The sequence below is a fragment of the Manis pentadactyla genome, chromosome 9, assembly GCF_030020395.1.
Source record: "Manis pentadactyla isolate mManPen7 chromosome 9, mManPen7.hap1, whole genome shotgun sequence".
Lineage (NCBI taxonomy): Eukaryota > Metazoa > Chordata > Mammalia > Pholidota > Manidae > Manis > Manis pentadactyla.
In genome coordinates this window covers 9,656,241-9,668,721 of record NC_080027.1, presented here as the reverse complement: position 1 = coordinate 9,668,721, position 12,481 = coordinate 9,656,241, and the positions used below count along the sequence as shown (strand labels likewise).

Below are 12,481 nucleotides of genomic sequence, written 5' to 3'. Positions count from 1 at the left end.
GCGGGGACCATGATCTACAAAGCATGGCAGAGAGGCGGTGGGGGTGTAGGGGGCAGAGGTGTCTGGCTGTGCTCATTACCCCCCATGTTCCAGAAGAGGGGATGGAGGTGGCTTCCCAGCTGAAATGGTTTGTGTGCATGGCAGAGCAGGGGCATGTGGCCGGTGAGCCCTTGTGCCTTGGGTGGGAGGGAAGACTGACCCCCTGGGCAGTCAACAGGGGAGGAGTGAGAAGGCGGTGGGGTGGGGGCTGCCTCCCTCCCGGCCTCAGTGCAGGAAGGCTCTGATGACACTGTCAGCCCTGCCAGGCCCTGTGGGGCTCAGATTTCAGGTGCAGAGAACAGGGGCACGTGCTTATACCTCTGTGCAATCCTAGTTGAATGTTTTTTAAAGGCACCCCAGGGCTCAGCTCTCGAGTGCAGCCCCTGGACCCTGCAGGACCAGGCCAATGGCAGCCACAGCCCTGCAGGCTGAGAGGACACCAGATGAGACATCACAGTGGCCATTCCCCCCAACTCCTGCAGCAGGTGGGCTCCCAGGGAGTCCAGAGCTGATACCAGAGGGCATCTCGCCTCACCAACAGTGTAGCTGCATCTGGGCAGATGCTCCGACCCACCACCCCATCCCCAGCAGGCCAGCCCACCACAGAGGTCGCTGCAGCCCACAGGGATCCCTTGGAACCCCCAGTACTGAGGGCCCTCAGTGGGGCTGCAGGGCACAGGCTCGGTTTGTACTTGGCTGCTTCCAGGGGCTGGTAAGGGGGCCTAGACTGGAGGCAGGATGCCCACTTGCTGCCAGGCCCTCACAGGCTCCTTTCCTAGGCCTGAATGGGGAGTGCAGGGCACCAGGGACCACTGGGACATCCTGCTGCTAGGGAAACATTCCACAGGAAAACACGGTGGGCACGCACTGGACCGCCCCCCCACCCTGCGCCCCCAAGACCATGCCTCAGTGTGAGGCTTACACCAGAAACCTCGTGCCGCCTGCCCTGCATCTCCAGCCGAGGCTACAGCCTCCTGCTCACTGCTCCAGCCTCGGTACGTGCCGGAGTCCCCCGCCCCCAGAGGCATCCTGGCCAGGAGGCTGGGCAGCAGGCTAAAGCCTCAGGGTCCCACGTGCATGGCAGGGGGCCTGGGTCTGTGAACCTCAAGGACTTTCCCCTGCCCGGCTAGGAGTCAGCCTCCGCACTGACAGCACAGCACACACCAGCTTCCCCACATCTGGATTTAGAGCCATGCTCCCCACGGAGCACAAAACACGCCAACACACAGAGGCCCAAACAACTGTATTTTCACATTAACTTTGGCTCCCAGCTGCTCAAGAGAGGAGCAGCCACAGAGCAGCTGGTGCCAAAACCCCTCCCTTCCTGCCCCACCCTTGTGCCAGTGAATGCCCTTCTGGATGTGGTCAAGCCCCAGGCTGATCCCATAGGCCTCACAAGAGCAGCTCTTGTCCACTCCCAGCTTCCAGCTCCTTCCTGCTCGTTGTCAGGCCTTGGCTGGCCGCACCCGACAGGTCCACGATGGGCAGCACCCAGCCCCTGGCCCGGGTGGGAACCAAGAGGGCAGCCTGGTGCAGGGTGGGCTTCAACCAAGGCCCTGCCCAGGCAGCCAGGCTCCCAAGGTGCAGGCTGGGGAGGGAACAACGCGGTGTAGGGGAGGAAGGGGAGTGCCCACATGCACAGCTGACCGGCTGCCAAGTGGGGCTGGGTGTGCCAAGTTAGTGAAAGGGAACCATGCTCTGGGTCAGTCTACTGGCCGCTGCCCCGGGCCCCCCTCCACAAAAGAGCAGGCAAGCAGGCAGCCCTAGGAAGCCAGAGGGGGACCAGAGAGCAGAACAGTGGGCCACAGCCTTGTGAGTGTGGGTGAGTGTGTACGGCTGGTGGGGCTGGCACGGGTGGGGGCCAGCCTCCTATCGGACTCCGCTCTGCCAGTGGGCAGGGGGCTGCTAGAGCCTGGTGGCCTCGGCCAGGCCCACACGGTTCTCGTCCCGGTCGAACACAGTGTAGTAGCGGCCGATGAAGACATCCCCCAGGATCCAGAGCGGCCCGCCAGGGGGTGGGATGTCCATGCCCATGAAGCCGCTCAGGCAGACGGTCTTCCCGGCCTGGGACACCTGCAACAGCCACGCGGTCAGCACCGGAGCCCCACCCTGCCCCCGGTTGCTGCTCCCCGGGGCGCACGCCCCCAGCCCCCACCTTGAGTGTGTAGTCCTCTGCAGACAGCTTGTAGTCTGTGCCCCCCAGCTTCAGGGTGATATCGGGCAGGCCAGACACCTTCTCGCAGGGAATCATGTACTGCAGGACAGAGAAGATGGCAACTTGCGGCGGCGACCGCAGGCGGGGACAGCAGCGGGGTGTCCACCCGCCCGGCCGGGCAGGCCCACTCACCTCGCCCTGGATCAGCGGTATGGCCCCAATGGCCTTCTGCAGCTCGCGGACCTCCTCCACCGGGCCCACCATGAGGGAGGTGCCTGTGTCCACGATGGCCTCACAGCCCCCCTTGCACAGAGTCAGGCTGCTCCCGATGTCGATCCTGTGGGGAGGGGGTCTGAGTGCCCCTACCCGGGACGGGCTTTACAGGGTGGTCCTCCCTCCAAGGCCGGCTGCAGCCCTGGCCAGACACGTCCTCTTCTTTCTCAGGACTCGGCAGTGAGTGAGGATGAGGGGTCAAGTGGGGGTCAGGAGGCCAACAGTGGGTGGACAGCGCCCATGCAGCCATGTGGAGGGGAGGTTGCTGGCCTGAGCCAGGGGCCAAGAACTCAGCTAGGCTCCAGGAGGCGGGGGGAGGCAGCTAGGGCCTGGGGGTGTAGGGTCCAGGTCTCCACCACCCTCCCCAACCCCCACCAGGCCTGTGGCCCAGTCACTGCCGTGGGCCTGCTAAGTGGACAGCCCGGTGCCCAGTACTCACTGGTCCATGTGGATCTGCCAGTAGGCCTGCCGGGTGACATTGAAGTAGTTCAGGGGGCCCTTGTAGTACCGTGAGTCCGTGCCGCCCAGCATCAGCTCGCCCCCCAGCTCTGCACTCGGGTCCCTGGGAGGAAAGGGGGTCACTTGCCCTTGCCCCTTGGCACCCCTGCACTGTGCGTCTACCCTGATCACTAGGGGGTGGGTGCAGACTGGGGCCAGGAGGTCAGAGAGGGTGGGTGGCACCACCTTGGAGGGCCCTCAGAGTAGGGATCTTCCTGGGCCTACAAGGGTGGAAGGATCTCAAAGGGACAGAAGGGATGGGACTTCTCCCCTGGGGGAAGGACTCCAATCCTACACACTGCCTGGATGGCAGGCCTAGTCCCAACCCCAGTGGAAGACATCCTGCTCTGCCCTCAGGGGCCCTGGGTCTGCAATGAGGTCAGTATGGGATGAGGGCAGTCGGGATCACGCCAGCAGACAGACAGGGAAGTGAGTACTAGGACCCTAAGGAAGGGGGAACCTTGTCTACCTGGAAGAAAAACCCAGGAGAGCTTCCAGGAGGAGGCAGCCCTGAGTTACTCCTCAGCCTTTGCCCTTGCCATTCCCAGGACAGCCTCTGCCTAAAACCTCATGCCAACTGTTCCCCTTTCAGATCTTAGGTTTTTGGCTCACAGTCTGGGCTGGCACCTCTACATAGTCATCTGGACTTATCTATAATGGGCTGCAGCTCACAGAGGTGCTTGGGTTGGACCCCGTGCCCAGTGGGCCTGCAAGGTGATGGGCTCTGCAGAGGGTACAGAGTGACTGGGTGTGGACTGGGCAGCAGGTTGCTGACTCCCACCCTGCCCATATACCCCATCAGGCTTCATGTCCTGAGGAGGGCAGACTGAGGCTGGAGTGAGGCCCCCTCCCAAGGGCACCTGGCCCCAGGCCTCCTACACTTCCCCGCAGGGCAGGGGGCCACAGGTAGGACCCCTCCTCCCAGTGCTGCTTCTAGAGGGCGGCTGGCACTCGTGGGGGTGCTGGTAGAGGCCACTCGCCACATGGGGACTGGGGCCTGTGGTCGTCCTGGGCTGTGTCTGGTGCTCAAGACCAACTGGGGCCGTTCCCCATAGAATCCCCCAGTCCCCTCACCTCAGGGCTCCCGTCACAGATCAGAGGTCATGGCCTGTCCCCACTGGGCCATCAGAACCCAGGGGCAGTTCTGTAGGCGGAAGGTCTGACCACCAAGCTCCCAGACCCCAGCCCCAGGACCTCCCACGGGGAGACCCCCGGCAGGACACTGACTGTTTGGCAGACCGCTTGCTCATGTGTGACAGGTCGGCCAATCCTTGACTCCAGTCAGAGGTCAGGGGTCAGAGCTGTGGCCCGGGGCCTACAGGGCAGCTGAGTAGGGTGAAGAAGCCTGAGCCCCTGCATTTCAGCCCACCTGGGCTGGGAGGAGCCTGCCACGCACCTGCTCAGGTAGAAGGAGAAGATGTTCTTGTCCACCAGCTTCTGCTGCATCAGGTTATCAAAGACGGGGAGCACGCCGTCCACCGATATGCGGGGGTAGGCCATGCCCAGGATGCCGTCGAACTTGGCTGCGATGAAGGTGATGCCCGGCTGCTTGGTGGCCTCCCCGAAGGTCTGCCTCTCCACCTTGATGCCACTCGGGGCCGGGGAAGCGGCTTTACAGGGTACCTGCGGGCCACAAGGATCAGCGGGACACTGGCCCCAGTGTGCAGCCAGCCACCACTATGAAACCCACTTTAGTCGCCACCTCCCACACAAGCTGGGAGCGCGGGCCGGGGACACTGGGTGGAGCACAGCTAAGGACAGCTGGGGATGGGGGTGTGGGGTCCAGGCCGCCAGGACCCTGCTTTGCCTAGAGATACTCTGGCCTATGCCCTGCACCCCTCCCCGCCCAGGGCCGCTCCTGCCCCGGGCTCGGCGGGGTTACTGGGGACCCCAGGACACAACCCTGCTCAGCAGACTCAAGGCTCAAGGGCCAGGCTCCGCTGCTTCCTCGCCCACGGCTCCCTGCCTAGGGGGGCTGCGGAGAGAGCAATAGCAGCCAGGGCAGGCAGGATGTGGGCAGGAACGTGACACGGGGAGGGGGCAGCATGCTGGGCAACTTCCGGCTTCAGGCCCACAAAGACGCGGAGGAGAAGGCCGATAACCCAGCAGGCAGGGGACCCAGAGGGGGCAGAGGGCAGCCTGCGGGGGGCGGCCGGCCCTGGAAGGTCCCCGCTGGTCCTCGCGCAGGCGGCCCGAGCCCCAGCCACCCCAGGGGGCCTGCCTGAGCCCACGCCACTGCCCAGATGGGGCACAGACGGTGCAGACACTGGCCCTGCAGGACTGTCTGCTCTGCTCCTCGTCCCCAGAACCGACCCAGGCTCCTCCTGAGGCGCCGCTCCACGCAGCCTGCACACAGGTCCCACAGAGCCGCCGAGAGCCTGCTCACCCCGCCTGGGGGGAGATCAGCTCCTGCACTGGCCCCAGAGGTTCTCTACTGCAGGCAGGGCCTCAGACAGCAACGCCCAGCTGCTCCCCAGTCCCTCCCATGTCCTATGCAGGGCCATGGCACACCTCTGCCCCCTAAGCCTCCCCAACCCCTGCCACCTGCAGGGGACCCTGTCCATGCTCAGGCCTGGCCCTGGGCACCCAGGCTGCACCTCAAACTCAAGGCATCAGAATGGAACCCAATCCTCCAGCTGCAGCTGAGAGTCTGGGAGGAGGCCTCACCATGCATCAGCAGCAGGGCCACACTGTGCCCAGTCCTCCTGTGCCAGTGCCCCGGCAGAGACTGCACGGTTGGTGGAATCCTCACCCTGTTGGCACTCATACCCGCCTTTCCCTTGCAACCTTCCTGTGGCATCCTGCCCAGCACACACACACACAGGTCTGCTCCTCTCCCCTCCCACCAAGTATGCAAGGGGCTGCCCACCTCCAGGTCTTTGCCCTGACTGGGCGCCTGCCCACCGGTGACAATTGCCCACCACCCAAGCTCCATAGCCCCTCGAGGGAGCTGGTGAAGACCCCTGCCTGTCCCAGGTGTGGCTGAGGGTCACCACTCCCCAAATGTGTGCACACTCACCAACACGGTGTCCTGGCTCAGGTACCCAGACAGGCTGCCAGAGCCGTAGTGGATGTCAAAGGACGTGCCGTTCTCCTTGTATGTGCTGGACTTGCCACTGTTGTACTTGCGGTGGACCCCTGTGCAGGCCAGGGAGCTGTCAGCCTGCCACCTGGCCCGCCAGGCCCCCAGCCTCCTGCTGCAGCTGGTCCAGCACACTGCCCTCCCTGGGCTGGGATGTGCCCCAGCGCCAGCCTTGGGCTCAGCCCAGAGGGCAGGATGGGAAGCAAGGCTGGCACGAACAGGTTCCCGGAAAGCGGGACACCCTGGGGCAGGGTGGAGGGCCAGGCCTGACTGGAGTGGCTGAGGAGAGGGAGCAGCACATTGGCCAAGACACGCTGACGCTGGGCCATTGAGGGTTCTCGGCCTGCCCTCCTCCCTGGTGGCCGCCCCTGCACACAGCGCCAGCTGAGGCCCGGAGACGACTGGCTGGGACAGTGCAGCAGGCTCCCCGCTGCCATGGGGACAGCAGGTGCAGCAGGTGAGGCGGACAGGGGCTGTGTGCCCACCCCGGGGCTACAGCAGGGGCAGGGCGGGGGTGTGTGTGACTCACAGCAGGCCAGGTCCAGCAGCTTGCAGTGGATGGATGGCACCCACAGGTTGGAGGAGCCAGTGTCAAAGACGACCGTGAAGCACTGCGGTGGCGTCCCAATGCCGATCTCCCCATAGTACTGGGCCTGTGTGGGGTGAGGGCCCGTTAGGGCCAGCGGGAGTGGTGCCCCATCTTCCCACTGGGTCTCAGAAAAGGCCCCTGGCCATCTCGAGAGCCAGGCCTCGGCAGGCCCGAGCCAGGGAAGGGGCACCCTGAGGGCCAGACTTGCTGTACTGGCTTGTCCACCCCCACCTGCACCTCCCAGGCCTCAGTCCTCATCCCATGCTAGGGTCCCAGGCCCTGGACACAACCCCATTCAGCCTGATCAGAGCGAGCTGGGGGAAGACACTCCATTTGAAAGATGGAACCAGTGGTCAAGCCAGCTCCACCCTCGATCTGAGCCTCAGGCACGGGACGTGCCTGCCTGGAAGGCCTTTCTGCTGTCAGGCACCCAGGGCCTAGAAAGGGGAGAGACTTCCTCCCCAGGAGGGAAGCCAAGCCTGGAGGACTCCCAGGTAGAGGGGTCCCAGCAGCTGACGGGAGGCAGACAGTGCCGCTCTTATCCCTCCCCACTGACTACTCTGCCTTCACTGCTCTGGGCCTCAGTTTCCCTGCCATACCCAGGGGAGCGGGGTGGCTGGGGGAAGGCATGGCCCTGAGCCTTGGAGGGAAGCCCTGTCCTTGGCCCTCTCAGAGGCCAGGGAGAACAGTGTTCTTGATCTTGCAGCCCCCGGCCTGCCTGTCTGGGTGCTCCCTGCCCCTGGGCGGACATCCGGGCCACTGGGCCTACAGGATTCTGGCTCCAACCCTGCTGGGCATTTCTCTGTGGCCACTTGGCCCCATGGAGCCCCAGAGGCTGCTGACTCACGCACAACCTAACTGGTGTCCAGATTTCGGGGGGGTGACTCAGCAAGTGTGTGTGTGTGTGTGAGTGCGCATGTGTGTGTGTGTGTGTACATGCAAATGCTGTGGAATCAGGAACTGGTCAGTCAGGCCCTGCACCGACAGCCCCCCTCCATCAGCCTGATCACATGCCTATGAGGCCACAGCTCCGTGGCACAGCTGGGGCTCCAGCCAGGCATGACAGATGGCACAGCCCCCCATCCCAACTCCAGGTGGACTAGAGGCTAGATGGCAGAGAGGGGCTGGCTCCCCAAACCTTGGGGCAAGGAATGCAGAGATGTCCCCTGAGCAGCCCTCAAGGGGCCAAGCTGGGGCCCAGGACCTGTCCCCAGAGCTAAGACTGCCAAGTGTTCGAGAATGCTTCGCCTCAAGACACAACAGGCACAGTCGGGGCTGGCTGCTGACCAAGGGTGAAGACTGGAGGGGGAGGAGACTAGGTGAGGGGTGCCCCAAGCCTCCCGCCGGGTAGACCGGAACACTGAGTGACGCCTGGATGGGCTGGATCGGGGACACCTCCCCCAGGGTCCTCACCTCGGGGCCTCTGGGGCAGGTCTCGGTCTGATTCCGGCCCCTCCATATACAGCCAATGACCCTGGGCACAGCCCCCTCCCCTTAGGAGGTGGCTCTGTCTGCCACTCTCCAAAGGCTGGCCTAACGAGACATCTGCACAGCTCTGGGCCCACGGCCAGTGGAATGAGGGGAAGACCTCACGGAGGGGCCGAGGGCGCCCCAACACGCCCTCAGCCGGCACAGGATCAGGCCCAGGGAGGTGGAGCCTCGGGTCGGAGCCCTCAAGCTGGAGGCGGGAGGGGGGGCACTCAGCAGGGGAGGTGGGGCTGAGCAGGAGCCCCCGGACCCCACCCACCGCCACCAAGCAGGTGACTCGGACAAAACCTCGGACTGCCGAAAATGAGAGTATTTCACCAAAATACACTGCGGCTCACACAGAAATCGCCTTAGAAGCGACTTGGTCTAAAGCGGTGTCTGTGGTCTGCCCAGGACCCCATCCCAGCGGCTACCCCAATACTCACATCCATGTAGTTCTTGAGCATTTCGGGAACTGGTCCAGTAGTCATACGGGGCTCCCCCAGGGTGTATTTTGAAATGGGACCCCTGGCGATTAGGTCTTCCACAGGGCCCCCCATCTCCGTCATGGTCCGGCGGATGGACGTGAACCTGTGCAGCTGGATTCTGTCAAGAGGAGGGGTTAGGGCAGGGCTCGCCCCACCTCCCCCTTGGAGGGCTCCCCCACATCCAAGCTGGAGGCAGAGTGCACCCGCTCCTCCCCCTCCTCAGACACCAGGGCTCCGAAAGCGCCCCCTCCCAGCCGGTCTCCTGTCCCCATCCTGTGTGTACTCTGCTCTCTTCCAGGACAGTGGCCGTGGCATCTATCAGGGCGTCTGTGGCCACCTGTCACCCCGGCTGCCTGAAGCCGCCCAGGGGTGTCCCATTCAGTTGACCCTCTGGCAGAATCTGTTGGTCTCCACCCATACTCTGAACACGATGGTCCCCACTTCCATCTGACCTCCCCAGGTGGCCACCTCCCAGCCATCAGAGGGGCCTTTAAAGCCACCCCCTCCGAGAAGCCCTCCTCAGCCACCCTCCCTCACCTTCCACATGACCATTTCCTTCCAGTGCCATGGCCCTCGCTGCAGGGAACTCGGCATTGCTGCTGATCTGCCACTGTCTCCACCTCACGCAGACTCTGGGGCTGCCGTGGAGGTGCGCTGGGGGCTGGCATTCCAGAGCTGCCTGCCTCCATGCATGCCCCACAGCACCAGCGCTACATGCCCTTTTCCGGAGCCCCTGCCTCCCAGCACACAGTCCCCGTCTGGGGTGTTCCTGGAGGTGTGCCCCAGCAGAAGAGAGCACACACTGAGGTCAGCTGTCCTGTTCCATTGGGCAAGGGGCCTGCCATCACCAGTGTCCCATGGACCCCCAGCTCCCCTTAATGGGCCTTGTGCCCTGCTCCCACAGCCCAGGAGCGGGACAGGAGCACACTGAGCAATCTGAGGCACTGGATGCAACATCTCCCCTGCCCAGGGGACTGTGTAATTCAGTCAGTGGCTTTTCCTGGCTTGTCCGGGGTGTGCTCCAGGAAGATGGGACTCTTGCCTAAGAGCTCATTGGCTGGAAGAGCCCGAAGTTCTTGCCTGGGGCAGAGGGACACACCCTCCCATAACAGAGGAAACAGGTGTGATCTGTCCCACAGGACCTGGGACAGGGTGTAAGGGGCTCTGGTACAGCTGCTCAGTCCTAAGAAGCCCCAGGCTCCCTACCCCATGGAGGCCCATCTGTGCAGGGGAGGCCTGTGGCTGCTCCCCGCAATAGCTCCAGTTGGGGTTACTAGGCCCCAGGCCACAGCCCACGGGAAAGCCCACACAGGCCAGCCCTTTGGCAGAAGAGCTCAGTCCCAGCAGGTGGCTCCTGCAGCCCTGTGACCTCACCCATTGCCACAAGCAGAAGGCCCACAGCAGAGGTAGAAGAATGCTGCCCAGGTGCTGAGGGTACGAGTGCAGGCAGGGGCAGGAGACAAGCCCTTGGCACCCTTTCTCCTGGGGGAGCAGGAGATGGGGCGCCCATCCCCAGCCTGGCTGGCACAGTACGGCACAGCCCTTGTCCAGGCAAAGCGGTCGCTGGCCTCACCCACCACAGCGGGACAGGCGCCTAGGCCCGCGGTGAGCATGGTGCCCACAGGCTTATGGTGTTGGTGGGACAGAGCCTCAGCCCCAGGGAGGGGAAGCCGCCTCCGCCTGGGGCCGCTCCTTAGGCTAGCGCCTTCCCACGGTCTGAAGGGGCTCGGCGCCCCAGGCATGTAGTAAGATACCAGGGGCCAAACCAGCGAGACCACGCCCCGTTCATAGCTGGCAAAGGGGGCCCCACGCGGGAAATGACTTGCCCAGGTACTAGGGGTTCTGGGGACCACACCTGAGTCTCGCGACTTCCACATGTGGGCGCTGAGTACAGGCACCCCAACCCCACCTGTCCTGGGGAGGCTGGGTCAGCCCCACGTCAGAGCCACCTGCCTCCTCTAGTCGCCCCAAGGCCGACCCCACGGTGGTAGAGAGGGGGGCTCGCCGGGTGGCGGGCGCCCTGGAGGACCCCGCGCCTGCAGAGTCCGCCGCCCCGTCCAAGGGCGGGTCCTGCAGGCGGCCGCGGGGGGCGGCTCGGCGGCGTCCCAGCGCAGCGGCTCTAGGGGCTGCGAGGTCACCGCGGCGCGGGCCTCACCTGACGAGCGCGGCAGCGGGCGCGGCCCGGAGGCAGAGGGCGAGCAGCAGCAGGCTGAAGGGCGGCATGGCGGCGGCAGCCCACTCTCTGAGCTCTCGCTCGAGGTTGCGCGCTTATACCCGGGATGACGGCGCAGTCGGGCCGGGTCAGCTGACCGGCTTGTTTGCGCCCGGGCCGTCACGTGTGCCCGGCGGCTTGCGCGGGGCGGGGCCGGGCGAGGCGAAGCCCCTCCCTCCACCAGCCCCCGCCGGGGCCGCGCAGGACCCCCGGGGCCGCCCTACCTCTCCACCAGCGCCCGGCCGCCCCGACCCAGGGCTGCGGGGACGCGCGCCGGGAAGGCGACGGCCCCGGGCCGCTCCGGCGGGCTGGCTTCCCGGCTGTGTGCCGACCGAGGCCCTTCCGCCCTGCAGGGCCCTGCCCCGCGCCCTCCCGGTAACCCGCGCTGCCCCAGGCCTCCTGCCCTCCCTCTCTTCTTTGCCTGGCAGTCGTCCACACGGTGCTCTGGAAGCTCCCGCCACCCAGACGGGCCTTATCCCCCCTCTCCAAGGGTCCACATCCCTCCGCCTCCCCACCCCCAGCACCGTTCCCACGTCCCAGCAGAGGAGCAGCTCCGGGCCTGGCCCTGCCCTAGCAGCCTGGGTCCTCCTTCCTCTGAGGTTCCCACGGCCCCCTCAGAGGACTCCGGGCAGCGGGTCTCCCAGCTGAGGCCCTTCACTAGGGCCTTCTGCCACCTGGGAGGGAGTCCCTTGCTCAGGCAGCGCTCAGCGAGCTGGGGCCACACTGACCCACCGCCCTCCAGGAGACGGCCACCCACTCCTTCATTCCCAGTTTGCTGTCCGCAGCTGAGACCCAGTGTCGGAGGAGAGGGTGGGGTGGAGCCATCCCTCCAGCCCAGGCCCAGAGGAAGGGGTTTGCACAGGTGTCAGGGGCCACGTCAAGAAGGAAAGTAAACGGGGAGTGTGCTAGAAGTCACTGCTCCTGGGACAGGCCTCCCTGGAAGGTGACATTGGAGCAGGGCATGAACAAAAAGGAGCTTTTGTAGGGGGGCACACCCAGGGCCCTTCTCAAGAGGTCCTGCCTGCTGCCTGGGCACACAGCAGGCAGGACTGGAGTCCCATCTTCCCTGAAACCACCAAATAGATGAGGACCTTGACTCCAGGCAAATCCCCCACTGTCAGCCCGAAGGCTACAGACCAGTGACCATCGCCAAACCTGGCCTGGACACCTGGCTGCTCCACATAGTCCTGGGTTCATCTGGGTGGTTCTAGACTAAATCCAGGAGCAAAGCAAATTTCCTTCCTTCAAAATCTGACCCCAGCTCCTTGGGGTCTAAGTGGCCTTGGGTACAGGCCCAGAGCAGGACCCCAGCATGGGGTGCTCCCCATCCCTCCCAGCAGGCTGGTATCTCAGAGAGGTCAGCGGGGCTGCAGCTGGGCTGGACACCAGCAAGCACAGGAAGGTGGTTCCAGCTGGCGTCCCCCTGGGTCACCGTCCACAGTCGCAACGCCCAGCAGTGGACAAGGTCATGTGTGTCCCGTGATGCTCAGGTGGTGGGTGCAGAGACACACACTTCAGAGCGTCCTGCCTGCAGCTTCTCCAGAGGCATTTATGAGGCTGGTGAAGCCACCAGAGGGTGTGGGCGGAAGAGGGGGTGTGGGCAGTTGGAGGGGTCAGAGGTGGGGTATGGCAGCCAGTTGCATCTGGCCAGGCCTAGTGCAAACAGGGCTGAGACCCT

At 64.7% G+C, this 12,481-nt stretch overlaps 2 protein-coding genes across 2 annotated transcripts; one reads left to right on the top strand and one right to left on the bottom strand.

The window, feature by feature from the left end:
• Positions 1 to 1,265: 1,265 nt before the first annotated feature.
• Positions 1,266 to 10,897, bottom strand: CTSD (cathepsin D). The gene is made up of 9 exons (XM_036875779.2): positions 10,747 to 10,897; positions 8,550 to 8,709; positions 6,577 to 6,700; positions 5,985 to 6,103; positions 4,362 to 4,588; positions 2,907 to 3,029; positions 2,387 to 2,531; positions 2,195 to 2,293; positions 1,266 to 2,112 (listed from the first exon to the last, which is right to left on the bottom strand). Exons 1-9 carry the CDS (start codon positions 10,812 to 10,814, stop codon positions 1,945 to 1,947), a joined length of 1,233 nt encoding a protein of 410 aa, XP_036731674.1. The 5' UTR covers positions 10,815 to 10,897; the 3' UTR covers positions 1,266 to 1,944.
• Positions 10,813 to 11,510, top strand: LOC130684780 (basic proline-rich protein-like). Its single transcript, XM_057506744.1, has one exon. It carries the CDS (start codon positions 10,813 to 10,815, stop codon positions 11,449 to 11,451), a length of 639 nt encoding a protein of 212 aa, XP_057362727.1. The 3' UTR covers positions 11,452 to 11,510.
• The last annotated feature ends 971 nt before the right edge of the window (positions 11,511 to 12,481 follow it).